Source organism: Zeugodacus cucurbitae, chromosome 2 (genome assembly GCF_028554725.1).
Source record: "Zeugodacus cucurbitae isolate PBARC_wt_2022May chromosome 2, idZeuCucr1.2, whole genome shotgun sequence".
Classification (NCBI taxonomy): domain Eukaryota; kingdom Metazoa; phylum Arthropoda; class Insecta; order Diptera; family Tephritidae; genus Zeugodacus; species Zeugodacus cucurbitae.
Window position 1 is genome coordinate 22,127,401 of NC_071667.1, and position 18,939 is coordinate 22,146,339.

Here is an 18,939-nt window from a genome sequence, read left to right on the forward strand (position 1 = left end):
CTTTTAGATGAATGGGTCTCAGTCGAACTGAGCAGGCATTGGACAGTCACTAGCACCTGTTCTGTCGCAAGATCATTCTGGCCCAAAGTAAATCGCAAGAGGTCAAGGGAACTCTTTGCCCTAAACAAGATCAATCTCTCCCAAGTTATAGGTGTTCTAACTGGCCATTGTCCCATTGGGAATCACGCGGTCAAATTAAGAATTTTACCGGATGCTAGCTGCAAAAGCTGCCTGGAAGAAGGTGAGGTAGAATCCTCCCAGCATTTCCTTTGGAATGTCCCGCATTTGCGAGATCTAGACAAAAAATCCTTGGATCTCACTTTTTTGAGCTCCCCCGCGAACTAGCGGACACAGAAGTTAAAAACCTCTACAAATTTGTGGTAGGTTCCAAGCGCTTTGTCGATTCATAAATAAGTGAGGGGGTTGAATTTTTACGGCATCACAAAGGACTGCTCTCGATAGTCTAAGTGTGTTTCCCCCTATAGGGAAACCTAACCTTCGTACCTAACCTAAACTAAGTGCTTTTTACAAAGCCTCGTAGCTTATTGTCTATAATAAGGATAAAAAACATATTTTTAAAATTTTAATCAAACATAGATTTATGCGTGAAGTGATAAAATCATGCCTGCCACAAATAATTAATTTATTAAATCCTGTAAATGTTTTTTTAAATAAATCAAATAAATTAAACAAAGAAATTAAATGTGGCATATAAAAACATATTTTTTATATAATTGCCGAGGGCAGTTCAACCAAAGCACAGGCAATAACTTGGTGTTGGTGGAAACATAAATAACACTTTCACACAATTCAGCGGAATTAATAAAATGCAATTGAATGCAAAATGTGCGCGTAAATTTATTTCATTTTTAGCCTTGATCCAAATACGAATTCACTGGCAGTGCCTGCGAAGCTGGCGTCTATTGGACGCTTAATTCAATTTCGAATTTAAAGCAGCTGTGTTGGTATGTATTTATTTTATTGCGCAATATTTATAGAAAAAATAATAAAAATGCCCAGGGATAAGAGAGCTGCATGTATGTAATTGTAATCTCTGTTCACTGTTGGAGATATCAGTGTCAGTTATAATTAAGAACATTGGATTATTAAAAATAAATACTAAATGTATTTGCCTTATAATTTTTTTACTAAAATTGATACTCTTTTTAAATATTTTAAATATTTAAATATATTTTAATTTAATTTAAATTATTTCAAGGAATTATTGAATAATTTTTAAATAAATAGATTTGTTTCTTTCATATAATCCACAACACTATGCAGTGGCTTAACTTAAACGCAAAAGAATTAAATAATGAGAACACAAAGCTGCAAATTGCTTGTGCCCCCACAAAATATACGCGGTATTAACTTCCAACGGTACATTTCTCTTTGTCTGTTTTGTCTGCCATTTTGAATACTAAAAATAAACAAGAAATTATGCGACACTTTCTCCAATCTTTTGTTTTTCAACTAAGTCGTTGTTATTGTTTTAAGAGAACGAATTGAGTGGCACTACAAAAGCGCCAGCTTAAGTACACGAAATTAAGTGCTACGCAACAAATATAAAATAAATAAATAAATTTGTTTATTGAATGACTGATAATGCAGAAAGTTGCTGAAAAGACAAGGCTAAGTAGTTAAGTCAATAAGACATGTACATCTAAATTAATAGATTACTTTTATACCCAACACAATCTTGGTAGATATTGTTAATAAAAAAGAAGAAGGCGGAAGGTAATTTTGGCGCCAAGAACCTTATTTTAGAATAATGTTGTCAAGATTACTGAAAAATGTGAGAAGTATTCCAAACGTACAGCTGTTTTCAAAACAAAGATGCTTCTTCACAAAACACTACTGATAAGAACTTTCCAATATACCTAGAGTTTACTTATTCCTGTATCATCATTGCTAGCAATCAATGCAAATCATGAGGCTCTTGGGTTTTGGAACATTGGATTCAGATTATCGCTGAGAACATTCAAATGGTTGTGTGGTTGATATTCTTCGTAATTCTCTCATTTCTGTAATAATTTTACTTTTAAGAATAATTAAACACGGTTTTTTGTTGTCCTTATTTACATTAAAAACCAATAATTCTCGAAAAAACTAACTAACTGAGGGTCGCTGTGAATTGAAAAAGTCTTCGATGTGTGTTCTGCTTTATATTGCAATGTCAGCACAAATGAGTGAAGCATTAAAGCATTCTTTTGGGTTATTGAAACATATGTACATATACAAATAATTAATGTGTGCATTCAAAATGTTGACGCATGCAAAATATTATAATACCATTTGGTGAGCTTACATACATATGGACTCACTTGTATGTGCGCAACGCTCTCACTGCTTTCAAAACTTTTCCTTTCAGAGTATATGTAAATAAATATACTTAACGTCTGCCACGCGTGGGCATTTTTTATTACTTGGGCAACTTTAATTTACCTATTCTACAATTTTTGGTGTAATTTTATACACACATATGACAAAACTAATGATTGCTTAATGGCTTACCTTACATTAGAATAATATATGGGCATTTCCGCCAGAAGGTCCACCACAGACAAAATATTAAACATTATTCGAATTACAAAGTTTTTGCATATTTTCATAGGAAACTATTTAAATTTATTTATTTTAAATTAATTTTAAATTAATTCATAACCAATTACGATATATACGAAAGCTAAGTCGCATAGCAGCTACTTTTCTCATTTCGATTTTTCTACTGCATTTGTTTTTTCTGTTTGTTTTTTTGTTTGTTTTTTCGTCAAAATTGTTAAAGAATCATATCATGTATAATTTTTTTCTTTATGTAAAACCTTTATAAAAGTACAAAGAGCAAAATAAAATGCATAAAAAAGCATGCGATTGCAAATAACTGTAAGTTTTTGCTCTCTTATTATCCTATATTTTAATGTCCCGTGCGACATCAAAAAACAACACTTGTTCCCACTGCATCGCAAATATAAGCAGCAAGCTCGCCAAATTTTGGGTATAAACAGTAAATTTTTATACAATTAAAATAAAAAAAACCTTGTTTAAATATCAGAAGATTTGTGGTTTTGGTAACTACTTAAAATTGGTCCCGTGTGACATCGTAGGTGTGGAATTTTAAAATTGAAAATTATTTTTTGTCTTATAAAATTGACTTAAGTATATTAATTAATTATTTACATATGAGCAAAAACCGCACTATAAATTCCACTGAAATAGCTATTCAAATATACTTTGGCGAAAATTATAGGCTTACAAATCAATATAAGAGTGCTCATTTTCACAAGGTTGTCAGGAGAAAATAGTTTGCCTTTAAAAGTGACAAGTTAACACATGACATATTATTTTCTTGATAAATCTCTTAACTAAAATTAAGAAATCCTTTAGTTGCTTTTCTAAAATATTTATGTTTTTTTTTAAGGTAGCTGCTCTCAGTTTAAAATCAAATTTATATTATCAAGCCTGGTTGATTTTATAAAATAATTAACTCTTCATTAGAATATAATTTTTTTGCAAGGAACCGATGAACTGGGAGCAGTTATCAAAAGGAAAGTCTGACAGATAACGAAATCCAAAAGTTTTTTATACCCGAGAGCAACATTTTCTGAAAAAAAAAATGTATTTCACATTCATAATACTATTTTCATTTCATACTATAGAATTTTTGTTGTGTTTCTCGCTGGATATTAGTTAAAATAAATAAATAAATAAATACATTTACTACTTTTGTAAGCCATTTTATTGGACTTGGTGTTAAATAATTCCGTATTATAACAACAAAATCAACATAAATATTATGATAGAAAAAATGTCCCGTGCGACATGTCCCATGCGAATGTGGTTAATAATTAATTAAAAAAAAAAACTATAAATTATTTTTGGATGAAATTCATACCATCTTTAAAGGCCATCAATGCGCAAAATTTTACAATCAAAAACATTTGAATATTGCATCACAATTCGCTGAAATCGCCGTTTGAATCGTTGTCCCCAAAAACGACTTCCATTTTTTGTCCCGTGCGAATGCCTTGGTTTTCTGCAATTATCTTGAAAATGAAAACCGTTCCAAAATCAACCTTAACACTAAATGTAGAGCTAATGAAGGGCTATTAAAAAATCCTACTGTCAAAATTAAAAAACATTTTTGTTCATACTTTTTTTTAGTTGAAAGGTGTACGATTGTCACGATCGACATTGCGGAAATGTCCATATGCATATATGTATGTTTTATATGCGTAGTTTGAAATATAACTAAACAATTGTTTGGTTTACATTGACAAAATAGAAGATAGTGACGCAAGAGGCTCACTGGGGCAAAGGCAACAAAGCGAAAAACTATTTCATGGCAGAAGGATATCGGCATGACAAAGTGAGTTGAGTTTGTAATTAATATTGAGTCGTGGACTATTTCCTTAATATCCTCTTATTCATAGGGGAAAGCTTCACATATCATTACATCGACGAATTTTCGCTCAACGCTTAAATTGGTATCTTTATGTAAACATAATGTAATCATATCATATTTAATATTATATTATTCTTTGACATTTAATGTCTTTGGAGAAAGAAATTAGAATTTATCTCATTTCAACAACTATAAAAATTAATCCATATTTAAAATTTGCGATACTGTTTAATTATACACATATACATATATCGATTTTCTTAAAAGTAACTCTACAGTTGCCAATAACTACATATGCATTTCAAACAACATTTGTAAATTTATTTGTGAATCATTTAAAAGAAAATAGTTTTGGCCACGAAAATCGATAGCAATAAAAGCGGCAACAACCTTGAATACACCAAAAAATTGGATATCTTCCAAAGAACGTCATGAAGATGAATGCGTGTACATATATGGATGTGGGTATTACGAATTTAGATATTAAAATATTTCAGATTTAAAAATGTTTATCATCGTTAAAGCTACCTTAAATATATTGGTGCAAACACCTGATTTATTTAACTACTATACATACGTGTGTACGCATACTAATTTAATTAGTTGAAATTTCATCAAAAATTAGAGATCATTCAACACATAGAACAAATGTCACTTTGAATTGAAGCGACAATATCAGCGCAGCATGGATCTGATAATTTTCTCATAAAAATTAAGTCACTTTTCGAACTGGAATTCCAGAACATCAAGTCCCACATAACAAATTGCTGGTAAAGCTCGGCGAAGAACTCTTATTATTATTTTACTAAGAACTTATGTTTATATATTCATATATTTACCTCCAAACGACAATATTTGCCTAATGAGGTTATGGCTATACGTGACACAAAACTTGCGCTTACTCGCTGAACACATTTACTTGTCTGACAACGCAATAATAACCAAGACACGTAGTACTCGCAAGTTATGTCAAATTATTAATTTGTTCTGCAGTACGGGATAATAAAATGTCATATTCATACGTGGCGACGTAGGCTTAACGATTTAACGATGTTGTGCCGTTATTTTATGTGATCACCAACTGATTTTTGAGTTATTATGCGTATAATATTTGGTTGGTCACAGTTCTAGACATGCTCAAGGTCCTTTAACACCTTTATTCTTCTTGACTGGCGTAGACACCGCTTACGCGGTTATAGCCGAGTCCAAAACAGCGCGCCACGTATCTCTCCTTCTGGCAGTTTGGTGCCAATTGGTTATACCAAGCGAAGCCAGGTCCCTCTCCACCTGGTCCTTCCATCGGAGTGGAGGTCTCCCTCTTCCTCGGCTTCCACCAGCGGGTACTGCATCGAATACTTTCAGAGCTGGAGCACTTTCATCCATTCGAACAACATGACCTAGCCAGCGTAGCCGCTGTTTTTTTATTCGCTGGACTATGTCTATGTCGTCGAATAACACATACAGCTCATCGTTCCATCGTCTGCGGTATTCGCCGTTGCCAATATTTAAGGGACCATAAATCTTTCGCAAAACCTTTCTCTCGAAAACTCCTAGTGCCGTCTCATCGGATGTTGACATCGTCCACGCTTCTGCACCGTAAAGTAGGACGGGAATGATGAGGGACTTGTAGAGTTTGGTTTTTGTTCGTCGAGACAGGACTTTACTTTTCAATTGCCTACTTAGTCCATAGTAGCACCTGTTGGCAAGAGTGATTCTGCGTTGGATTTCCAGGCTGACATTGTTATTGCTGTTAATGCTGGTTCCCAGATAAACGAAATTATCTACAACTTCAAAGTTATGACTGTCCACAGTGACGTGGGAGCCAAGACGCGAGTGCGCTGACTGTTTGTTTGATGACAGGAGATATTTCGTCTTGTCCTCATTCACCACCAGACCCATACGCTTCGTTTCTTTATCTAGTCTGGAAAACGCAGAACAAACGGCGCGGTTGTTGCTTCCGATGATATCAATATCATCGGCATACGCCAGGAGCTGTGCACTCTTGTAGAAGATTGTACCCTCTCTATTTAGCTCTGCAGCTCGTATTATTTTTTCCAGCAATAGATTGAAGAAGTCGCACGATAGTGAGTCACCCTGTCTGAAGTCTCGTTTGGTATCGAACGGCTCGGAGAGGTCCTTCCCGATCCTGACGGAGCTTTTGGTGTTGCTCAACGTCAGCTTACACAGCCGTATTAGTTTTGCGGGGATACCAAATTCAGGCATCGCTGCATAAAGGCAGCTCCTTTTCGTGCTATCGAAGGCAGCTTTAAAATCGATAAAAAGATGGTGAGTATCGATTATTCTCTCTCGGGTCTTTTCCAAGATTTGGCGCATGGTGAATATCTGGTCAATCGTTCGTTGACTGTGGGCTTTAGTCTTTCACACAATACGCTCGACAGAACCTTATACGCGATGTTGAGGAGGCTTATCCCACGGTAATTGGCGCAAATTGTGGGGTCTCCCTTTTTGTGTATTGGGCAGAGTACACTGAGATTCCAATCGTCAGGCATGCTTTCTTCCGACCATATTCTGCAAAGAAGCTGATGCAAGCACCTTATCAGCTCTTCGCCGCCGTATTTGAATAGCTCGGCCGGTAATCCATCGGCCCCCGCCGCCTTATTGTTCTTCCAGCGGGTAATTGCTATTCGAATTTCTTCACGGTCGGGCAATGGAACATCTGCTCCATCGTCGTCGATTGGGGAATCGGGTTCGCCATCTCCTGGTGTTGTACTTTCACTGCCATTCAGCAGGCTGGAGAAGTGTTCCCTCCATAAACTCAGTATACTCTGGTCATCAATAACTAGATCACCTCTGGGGGTCCTACAGGAGTGTGCTCCGGTCTTGAAACCTTTAGTTAGTCGCCAGATCTTTTCGTAAAATTTTCGAGCATTACCCCTGTCGGCCAGCTTGTCAAGCTCTTCATACTCACGAATTTCGGCCTCTTTCTTTTTTTGTCTGCAAATGCGTCTCGCTTCCCTCTTCAGCACCTTTAATGCTACCTTTAATGCTACCTTATAGTGATTCGAACTTTATAACACTCAATAAAAATGAATCTTCACTTCTTTCTGGCAGACTTGACGTTGAAATTTCGAATGAAAATGTATTTAAAAGTATCGGTAGGGAGTGCTTATAAGAAACTAACCTAATCAGATTTTTGAAACAGCATATTTCAAGGATGTCCAGTTAAACGACATCCGTTATAATCTTATCTTTATCCGACATCTTTTATTTATAATCCTTATAGCTTATGCAACTCTATTATAAATAAATTCTATTACTAAGCAAACTCGCTCTATGTATGTGAATCTAATGCGTACATATACAGCTAATCAATTTTAATTTGCTTTCGAACGCAACGCATATGCACTAATTTATTAATATTAATTGATTCATGAATGACTGTTTATCTCTGTAAATATTTAATGGAAATTGCTTTGATACTCTTTTGTTGTTGCAAATATGCAACCTTATTATAAAATTGGTAATTCATAGAATGCAAATGAGTTCAGCCATAAATTATTATGCAATTAACGTAGTTTTACAGTAGAAAGACACAACTCAAATATATAATTTTTGTTACATCGCCTATAAAGTATTGCCATTATTGACAACACCGTTTCCTTTTGGCCATTCACAATGGTAAATTTGGTATAAAATGTATACAACAGGATTGTTTGGCATTGAAAATATCGATTATACCACTTTATTGAGATATCTGCATACTCTCTCATATCGAATTCAGCTCGATAATTTTGTTGTTGTGTTTCTGTGTAAACTTTTTGACAAGATAACAGCGCGAGAAGATAACGTATGATTTATTTGATCAGTAATCATGTAATAATTAAATATTAAAGTAATTTTAAGAATTATTTAATAAAGCAACAAGTAGGGAGCACTTATTATGGAACTAATTGATAACGATGATGATAAATGATTTTCTCTTTCGACTATAAAATCTAGACACTTATTTATGCGGTTTTAAATGAAATCGTTCTCAGTGAAGTGAAAGAAAATGAAGCAAGCAGTCATATTAATCACGATTCTCGCCGCTCTGGCAAAGTGTGCCACTAGTGTTCCAGCCGCAGGCGAAAATGTCTCCGCGCTGAACATAGAAAGTCGCCGTAAGTTTTAAAAATTTAAATTTTAATATTATAACTAATAACATTGCTGTAAAAATTACTTGCTGCTAACAGTTGCCCCAATCGATGGCAGCCGTTTTATAGCCAGCTTGACAAATGTGAGTGACTGTGGAAATATTGCAATAGATATCATTATTATGGATTTTCCACTAAATACACACTTTGCTTGCAGATGAATTGGTTCGGTGCCTATGGCTTTTGTAGTCAACAGAATGCAACACTTCTCTCATTAGAAATGGGAAAAAACGATAATAAAAAGAAAGAGTTTACAGCTTTTATTAAATTGTACCGTAAGTTTTTCAAATTTTTGCCGTTTGTATTGTAATTCGTCGAGTTTCAAGTAATTTTTTGACTCTTCATGATTACAAATAAGCAGTGATATATTTTTTGATTTTCTGCTTATGAAGCTTCTTAATTATTAATTTATAATTTTCTCAGATCTCGAGTCGCATGAGTATTGGCTCTCCGGTACACGGCTAGAAGATGATGTAACCTTCCGTTGGGGTTTGGGGGGTCTGCCAATATCCCAAGCCGATTGGGCTCCCAGTCAGCCAGACAACTTAGGTGGTCAACAGCGCTGCATGAAATTGTTTACGTCGATAAAGTGGGATGATGAAGATTGTTTTGCTAAATTTTATGCTGCTTGTCAAAAGTATTAATTGTTACTAGCATTTATAGTTTGGTTTGCAATTAGAAATGACCTATTGAACCCATTTGAAATATATACATTTGTCTTCTTAACAAAAGCATATAAATTAATTACTTTTTTTTAAATTGAATGACGAATTGGCTAACTCAGTTGTGAGAAATTCGAGAAGAGTTGGTAACTTTCACTCCCACATGTTATATTTAGATTGTTGAGATAAACCTCCAACAAATTTTGTTGGTTTGAATCGTGGCTGTACATTTATGAGACTCGGTTTTCTAAATATTAAGTAGTTTTTATAAAGTTTTGGGTTAATCTATATTAGAACAAACGAGACAAGAAGATCCATGTATCATTAGAGAAAAAGCTCCATTAAAAATTCATGAGCAAAAATTATTTTAAAACTTTTACACATTTCTTAAATGAATTCATAGATTTGTTTTTATTTTAGCTCTTCAACGGGTTGATCGCTGCTTTTTCCACTCACTGTTTCGAACATTTTTTACAATGTTATATAAACATCTATATTATATTCTAATGCATTTAGAAATTCCGAATACTGGTTTTAGTTGTAGAAAGTAATTAAGATATTTGTCTATAATTACTAACATATATATTTTCCTTAATTACTATTAAAGCAAAACAAGTATGGAAGGGCTAAGTTCGGTTGTAACTGAACATTTTATACTATCGCAATTTATTTAACTTTATTAATATTATATAATACACAATTTGACCCACATATTCGTCATATATATTGTATAAAGTCCATTGAAAGTTAGAAACCCTAATATTAGGTTAGAAGCACCGAAGTCCTCATGTTCGATATATGGGGGCTTGAAAACCTATGGTCCAATTTCGGCGATTTTTAGAATGGGGCTGCCATACTATAAACATAGTATTTGTGCAAAGTTCTGCACCGATATCTTCACTAGTGCTTACTTTATATATTGTAAAGTAAACGATTCAGTAGTGCGTTTCTGTAACTTTTCGTTATAATATCGAAAGAAATATCACTTTTGCGTAACGAAAGGTTTATAACGAACAATTTTTTTGAAGTGTTTCTGTAACTCAGAAAAGTCACCTTTCGTTATGGTTGTGGTGAGTCGTTATCAATGTTATCGAAAATGTGCTATAACTAAAATGAATGCATAAACGTCTGTCAATGTACACGAATATATTTGTTTTGTTTACTGCAAAAAAGTTTTGTTTACTCTTATTTTTTTACTCGTAAGTACAAATAATATTTTATATACTATATATATATTTTGAATGTATAAATTTAGTATCAATGTTATAATTTCTTAGTGAATCAAATTATGATAGCTGCTGCATTATTTGCCTTATTGGAGGACCAACGGAATATGTTACGCGTTCATCGGCGACATCTGAGGGATACAACTGACCCATTTCATTTGCCGGAAGCTCGCTTTGAAGAGCTATTCCGTTTTAAAAAAGATCCCGCAATAGCCTTGTTACAAGAGCTAAGTCCTCATATGAAAAGTGGCGAAAGGCGTACGTTTGTCCCTAAATCATTAAGAATGAGTGCAGCACTTCATTACTATGCGACAGGATCATATTTGAGAGACGTTGGCCAAGATTTTGTGTGCTCATTAAGCAAGACAGTTGTGTGTCGTGCAGTAAAAGAAGTCACAAACATCATTGAAGGAAAATTAATGTGTAAATACATTAAATTTCCAACATCTTTAGAGGAACAAAACAAAATAAAACAAACGTAAGAAAATCATTATATAGGTACATAAAAAATATTGTGTATGTACATATGTGTCTATATTTTTACAGATTTTTTTCATCTACAGGTTTATTCTATATATATATATATATACATACATGCATATGTTTATATATAATATACTGAACGAACCTTTTTCCACTGCTCAACGGTTTTACATGCTCCTCCGCATGCATTCAATTCCGATGTGAGAGTTGCCCAAACAGCATTAGCAGCTTTGCCGCTGTTTGGGCCACCAAATTGTCCGTTATCAACATTTCTATGATTTTTCAATAAATCTAGAAATTTTTGTTTTTGTTGTTTGGTAACTTTTCCACTTCTTACTTTTTTCTGTTAATAATATAAACATAAACAAACCATCAAAATTTTTCCAGCAACCTCGCTCATCTTTATTTTGGCGCAAAATATCACTGCAATTTTTTTAATGATATAATAACGAATATCATAACGAAAGAAATAACGAAAATGCTTTTCACCAAACTTACAGAAACACTACATTTCGTCATACTAGTGAATTCGATATATCGTTCGTTATTATGCATAACGAAAAGTTACAGAAACGCACTACAGATCGTCTTCAAAGTTCTGCTTTGTGAACCGATTTGGTTTATATAGCTTTATTGATTTGCGAGATAAATACAAAAAACCCATTTGAGGGCGGGTCCACGCCCACTTCTTCAAACAAATTACATCCAAATGTGCCCCTCCCTAATTCGATCCTGTGTTCCAAATTTTATTTGAATAACTTTATTTATGGCTTAGTTATGACACTGTATAGGTTTTCAGTTTCCGCCATTTTGTGGGCGTGGCAGTGGCCACGAATTTGCCCATTTTCGAAAGCAACCTCCTCAGGGTGCCAAGGAATATGTGTTCCAAGTTTCATTACGATATCTTAATTTTTACTCAAGTTATCGCTTGCACGGACAGACGAACAGACGGACGGACAGACATCCGGATTTCAAATCCACTCGTCATCCTGATCATTTATATATATGTAACCCTATATCTAACTCTTTTATTTCTTGGTGACACAAACAACCGTTATGTGAACAAAACTATGATACTCTGTGCAACATGTTGCGAGAGTATATTTATATGGCTTTCATGATGCTTCTTATTCTTCTTCTTGACTGACGAGACACCGATTACGTGGTTATAGCCGAGTGCACAACAGCATCTCTCCTTTTGACAATTTGCCAATTGGTAATACCAAGTGAAGACAGGTCCTTCTCCACCTGGTCCTTCCATCGTAGTGGAGGCCTCTCTCTTCCTCGGCTTCCACCAGCGTGTACTGCATCGAACACTTTCAGAGCTGGGTCACTTTCGTCCATTCGTGCAACATGACCTAGTCAGCGTAGCCGCTGTCTTTTTATACGCTGGACTATGTCTAAGTCGTCGAATAAAACATACAGCCAATGTTTAAGGACCATAAATCTTCCGCAAAACCTTTCTCTCGAAAACTCCTAGTGCCGTCTCATCGGATGTTGGAGGATGGAGTTATCTGTAGAAGTTCATGTAAATGAGGAAAGTTTCTGACTGTCATACACTTGGGAGTGGCCAAGAACGATTCTTTTGCACGTGGCTCAAGCAGCTCACGACTTCCGGTCTTAGACCATGTATCCTCTGGGTAGCCAACAGACATCCATTTGGAGGCGAGCTAAAGTGAGAAGGCGAATCCCGTTTATGCGGTTGTGCGTAGGGTTTGGGACCCACCATATAAAAACGAATAACCAATGAACACGATGCTTGTAAAACTAATAAATTACGACACTATGCAAAATAGCTTTATGTAAAAGGTTTTTTAATAAGAGCGCTAAAAAAGTTTGGGATATCAATGAAATTCTTTATTCCTGTGAAAGTACTTTAGAAGCCATTATGTATGGTGCTCGATATTCTTTGCATGGCCACCACGGACGCGCTTCCAGAAGTCCAAACCCCGAACCCAATGTTTTACGGTATTCAAGCATAAATCGACGGATTCTGCTCATACTACTCATCAATCGTCGCTGGCTTGTTGGCATAGACCATAGACTTGACCGAGGCGGCCAATTAAAAGGGCCATTTCGTGGAATAACACGTTCACCAAACTTGGCTTTCAGTAAATCGATTGTGACATTCGCTGTGTTGCTTATAACGCCGTCCTGTTGGAACCTCATATTGCCCAAGTCCATATCATCCAATTCGAATCAAAATATTTGGTTATCATTGACCGGTAGAGATTCTCATTCATAGAAACGTCACGGAAGAAGTACGGTCCAATGACGCCGCCGGCCCATAAACCTCACCAAACCGTATTTTTTCCGGGATGGAATGGTGACTCATGGAGTACGTGGGTATTGCTGCATGACCAACAATGCATATTTTATTTAATGATGAAGCCATTCTGCCAGAAATTAGCCTCATCGTTGCGTAGGACGTATAGCTCTTAAAGTTGAGGTCACTGACTCCGAATTTCGTTAGTAAATTTTAATAATTTCGACACATTGTGGGATCGTATATCTTTCCATGATGCAATGGCAAGCCTTACTGTAGACAAATGTCGAAATGTCGGTCTACTTTTGTAGCGTCGTTTTGAAAACCCCTTTATTATATGATTATATAATAATATACACACTTCAAATTTAATTTCGATTTCGAACGCAACGCAAATGCACTAGTTTGCTGACATTAATTGATTCGTGATTGACTTATTATCTTTGTAAATATTTAATGGAAATTGCTTAGAAACTCTATGCAATGAATCATGAAATTGGTAATTCATAGAATGTAAATGAGCTGAGCCATAAATTATTATATAATTATCGTAGTTTTACAGTAAAAAGGCGCCACGCAAAAATAAAATTTATATTATATAACTCATGGAATAGGGAGCAGTGTATAAATTGATAAAAAATGTAATTACATTGAGTTAATAGAGAAAGTCTATAACATTTGTTCGTACTTCCATGCCATGGAAGTCCAGTATGTGTTTTTAAAATCAGCTCAAGTAGCTTTTATGTCTTTAAACTACAGTATATGTGGTTTGCTTACAATCTCATGTTTATCAACATTGGTAATATCCCAGCATTAATTAGTTTGTAATACTATCTTTGTACAAAAACATGAGAGAATATGCATGTAATATAGAGCATTAAAGTAGATTAGTGCCAAGCACAAATGTGAAGGTGTGCATGACGTATACGTAACTTTTGCTTTCAAAGAGCTTAGCACATTGCTTATTTGAATATAGGTGGGCTTAAAAGGTATTTGTAAAGCACATGTGAACAAGTAAATAATTAAAGCTAATATATTGCTTAAAGGACTTCATAAGTATTATTTTATATGGGTATTAAATTTTAATAAGCTGATAATTGCTTTGCATATATTTAGTAATTCAAGGGAATGCCAGATTTTCCAACAGTGGAGTTGATTGATGATTGAACCTATATACATATGAATGAAGCCTTGACATATATATTCGAATATGTTTTAATAAGCACAGCTCATTTGGCTTAAGTATATTCAATGGACTAATAAGAATAGTTGGAAGAAAATATTTAGTAATTAAATAGGCAAATATTGACCATCTGAATTATTAATTATTATTACTGGCTTAAAAACAAAAACTTTGTTGTGACCACATACATAGTTAAGGCTTATCACTTTGAGTGGTAATCTTCTTGGTATCAATTTCACTTGGACGGAATTATGGAGACAAGCTGCATTAGCTATTAGCTGCACAATTTGAAGCTGAAGTTAAAAAATACATTCCAGAGAATAATCATATGATGTCTTATTATGGTGGTAAAAGCTTATTTTCAATTCCCAATTGAATCATTCAATTATCATTCAATTAATTATCAATAGATTAATAATATTTTTTATTTATAGAAATTAAGATAATTAGTTAAAAGATATTCATCGCCATTCGCATTGCTCACCAGACTTCATCAAAGTTCCAATGTTTCTAGACCATTGAAACTCACAACATTTACATGTCACACAAAAACTTTCAATAGTAGCCAGCTGGCGATGACGAAGCTGGCAAAGCTACTAGCAAAAGCAGTTGACTGACGCAAAATTCACACAAAGCGAATAATTTAGTATAGAATAAACTTTAATGGTGTCTTAAAATAGACCAGTTTGAACACTAACTTCCATGGAATTTATAATTCTAGTTATTTTAGTTTCCTTTTGTGCGTTGACGTTGCTGTACTTGTGCATTATGTGAAAGTGAATTATGTGGAAATCTAATATTTGTGAACGGAAATGCAAACTTTCTAGCGATAGCGATACTGTTGTCTGAAACTTTTCGTTGATTTCATTTTCTCCCGCAGTAATTTTATGCAAAATTTATATTTATCTAAATTGTCAGTGAAAACTTTTAAATGGTTAGTACACTTTATTGCACAAATGCGGTGACATGTTGCAGCAGTTGTGGCAGAAACGGTGTGCAAGGTTAGGTAAAGCTAAAAGAGGAGAATGCTTGTAAATACCCAGTAAGAAATTGCATGACATGTGCACTAAAGCTGTTATGAATATTGTATGATATGTACATATACAGTTGAACTTCCATAACTCGAACTGCTCTAACTCGAAGTTCTCCATAATTCGAACTATTGAATTGGCAATAGAAGTCAAAATTCATACAAATTACCTTCTGTAACTCGGAAGTGTCTCTAACTCGAATTTGTTTGTGGATTATGTCGATTCGAGTTAGAGAAGTTCCACTGTATATTAAAACAAGTAAGGAAGGGCTAAGTTCGGGTGTAATCGAACATTTTATACTCTCGCAATTTATTTATTTAACTTTATTTATATTATATAATACACAATTTGACCCGCATATTCGTCATATATATTGTATAAAGTCCATTGGAAGTTGGAAACCATAATATTAGGTTAGAAGCACCGAGGTCCTCGTGTTCGATATATGGGGCCTTAAAAAGCTATGGTCCGATTTCGGCGATTTTCAGAATGGGGCTGCCACACTATTAACATATTATTTGTGCAAAGTTCTGCACCGATATCTTCACTAGTGCTTACTTTATATATTGTAAAATAAACGATTCAGATTGTCTTCAAAGTTCTGATATATAGGAAGTAGGCGTGGTTGTGAAGCGATTTAGCCTATTTTCACAACATATCATTGGGATGTAAGGAAACTATTACAAACCAAGTTTCATTGAAATCGGTCGAGTAGTTCCTGAGATATGGTTTTTGACCCATAAGTGGGCGACGCCACGCCCATTTTCCATTTTGTAAAAAAATCTGAGTGTAGCTTTTATCTGTCATTTCTTATGTGAAACTTAGTGTTTCTGACGTTTTTCGTTAGGGAGTTAACCCACTTTTAGTAATTTTCAACCAAACTTTTGTATGGGAGGTGGGCGTGGTTATGATCCGATTTCTTTCAATTTTGGACTGTATTAGGAAGTGGCTAAAAAAAAACGACTGCAGAAAGTTTGGCTTATATAGCTCTATTGGTTTGCGAGATATATACAAATAACCGATTTGGGGGCGGGGCCACGCTCACTTCCCCAAAAAAGATTATATCCAGCTATACCCCTTCATAGTGCGATCCTTCATACCAAATTTTATTTCCATAGCTTTATTTATGGCTTAGTTATGGCACTTTATGTGTTTTCGGTTTTCGCCATTTTGGGGGCGTGGCAGTGGACCGATAAGTGTGCCAAGTTTCATCAAGATATCTTAATTTTTACTCAAGTTACAGCTTGCACAAACGGACGGACGGACGGACGGACGGGCGAACGGACGGACAGACAGACATTCGGATTTGAATTCCACTCTTCACCCTGATCACTTTGGTATATATAACCCTATATCTAACTCGTTTAGTTTTGGGTGTTACAAACAACCGTTATGTGAACAAAACTATAATACTCTCTTTAGCAACTTTTGTTGCGAGAGTATAAAAATAACCCATTAACTATCTTTTGGAAAATCTTAATCTTAGTACTTTCAAAATATATGGAGCATCACCTCATATATCTTTTTTTGTACCTTGTAGTTTAAAACTGCCGAAGGTTGATTAATATATCTGATGTAATTGAGAAACCAGTTTTTGTTCTTCATACTGCCGGCTACTCAATTAACGATCAGCTGTTATACATTTTTGTTTATGCTCTTCTTGATAGCCATGTTATCTAGAACGACGACCATTGTTTTCAGTAGTGACATATACCGTAGAGTTGTATTACTGCTATATTATCAATAAAGGCCGCCAAACGTACATCGTGCACAACAACCTGCAGAGTTGCATTGCATTTTCAACTCGATTTATATTCGATTAAAAATTAATGTAGAAAAAATAGTTTTTTCTTTTGTATGGTAAATCGATCTAAATCAGCGCTTTAATTGAGCAAAGACCGCTTAATTGAACAATTAACTCCAGTGCAAAAAGGATATTAATCATTCTGTTCAATTCTATAATATAAAATCAAAATATTCTCAGATATTTTTTAAAGATGAATGTATATGAAGGATTAAAAAATGGTGGATTTAAAAAGTGAGATTATTGCGAACTAGCCGATAAATCAAACTTTGACTTTAATATTACAGCCAATAAAAAGTGATGCAGACAAATTAAAGAACTTTCGAACACTTAGCCTTGGTTTCTACTCAAACAAAAAAAAGTATTGCAACAACACACAATTCAAAAGAAAGACAGGTAAAAGAGAAACATAAAATAATAAAAACAAAATAAAATAGTGTCCAACGCCCAAAAGTATACTATCATAAATACACTACTACACACTCCACACTCCACAGTTTACCGGGTGACATTGTTTGTATGATTTTAGGCTTATTTTGTTGTCATGTCGCTTGTCATGTACTGCAAACAGTAATAAATCATTGTGGTATGCGCAAACAGCGAAACAACAAAAACAAAATACCAAAAATGGGTAAAAAATCGTATGTATATATGTAGTCTTAGCTTATAATAGCCTTATTGCCGGCATTTAGGCAACAAAGCCAATAAGTTGGCATATAAATTTGACTTACTGTAGAAAAGCAAGGAATTAAAAACGATATAGAAATAAGCAAAATTGCTGCAGCATTATTTCAAGATGAGATTTATGAAAATTTCTGCAGGCATTTGTTATTCTCTGCAGCTCGGTTATGAAAAGACCATATTTATTGCTGGTAACGCTTGATATTGAATGCAATTATTAAATTTCGTTATACTCGCATTCAAATAATTTAAATTATGAAAGCTTTTGGATTGTTAGGAATATCAAAATTAATTTATTTGTTTGTACTTATACATGTACATGCGGCAAGTAAATACAAATATGCCTCAATGTAATATAATAAGTACAAAAACTCGATCTTATTTATTTAATAATTTATTTATTTTATTTCTGTCTCGGTTTTGTTTTACGTTTGCGGTTTAATTTCACATTCGACAACATTATTATTTATTCTGAATTTGCTTTATTTATTTAATTTAGTTTATACGAGTATATGTATGAACATATAAGCAAGCGTATGTGCTTGTTTTTGAGGTTATGGTATATTCTACTCAAATCAATTTTAGTGCACATCAACAAATCCCATGGTAATTGTCACAAAATGATTCAACTTCAACATGCTTTGGGTATATGTACATATAAATATATATTGTTAAGTAGGTATATTTGTATATATACCATACATGTGTGCATGATGTGCACAAAAATGAAAAATAAAACAAGAAACGAAGTCGGGTGTAACCGAACATTTTATACTCTCGCAATTTATTGATATAGCTTTATTAAGATAACATACAATTTGACCCATATATTCGGCATAAAGTCCAATAGAGTAATGAAAACCATCATATGTATATAGTATGTGAGGGATGAGGTAATTCCTAAACCGAGATCACTCATTTTCCCCACAAAGGTAGACTATAACCAAGACTACACGGCCACTTAATTTGAAACATTTGGGAAGTTATGACCCATTTTTGGTACAGAGACACACTATTAGAAGAAAAAAATATCCCCTGAATTACATC

General features: G+C 34.3%; 1 protein-coding gene and 1 long non-coding RNA gene across 2 annotated transcripts; both read left to right on the plus strand.

Moving 5' to 3' along the window:
- The first annotated feature begins 8,362 nt into the window (after positions 1–8,362).
- Positions 8,363–9,300, plus strand: LOC105215803 (C-type lectin 37Db). Its single transcript, XM_011189927.3, has 4 exons — positions 8,363–8,523; positions 8,596–8,639; positions 8,714–8,831; positions 8,980–9,300. The coding sequence occupies exons 1-4, from the start codon at positions 8,415–8,417 to the stop codon at positions 9,198–9,200; spliced, it is 492 nt and encodes a 163-aa protein (XP_011188229.2). The 5' UTR covers positions 8,363–8,414; the 3' UTR covers positions 9,201–9,300.
- An 867-nt stretch (positions 9,301–10,167) lies between these two features.
- On the plus strand, positions 10,168–11,499 carry LOC128921563 (uncharacterized). Its single transcript, XR_008471001.1, has 3 exons — positions 10,168–10,417; positions 10,496–10,922; positions 10,991–11,499. It is a non-coding gene; the product is annotated as an uncharacterized LOC128921563 (long non-coding RNA).
- Positions 11,500–18,939: the final 7,440 nt, after the last annotated feature.

Coding starts and splice junctions, on each gene's coding strand:
- LOC105215803 (XM_011189927.3), top strand. CDS start 8,415: ATGAAGCAAGCAGTCATATTAATCACGATTCTCGCCGCTCTGGCAAAG. Junction 8,524..8,595: donor GCTGAACATAGAAAGTCGCC/GTAAGTTTTAAA, acceptor TGCTGCTAACAG/TTGCCCCAATCGATGGCAGC. Junction 8,832..8,979: donor AGCTTTTATTAAATTGTACC/GTAAGTTTTTCA, acceptor TAATTTTCTCAG/ATCTCGAGTCGCATGAGTAT.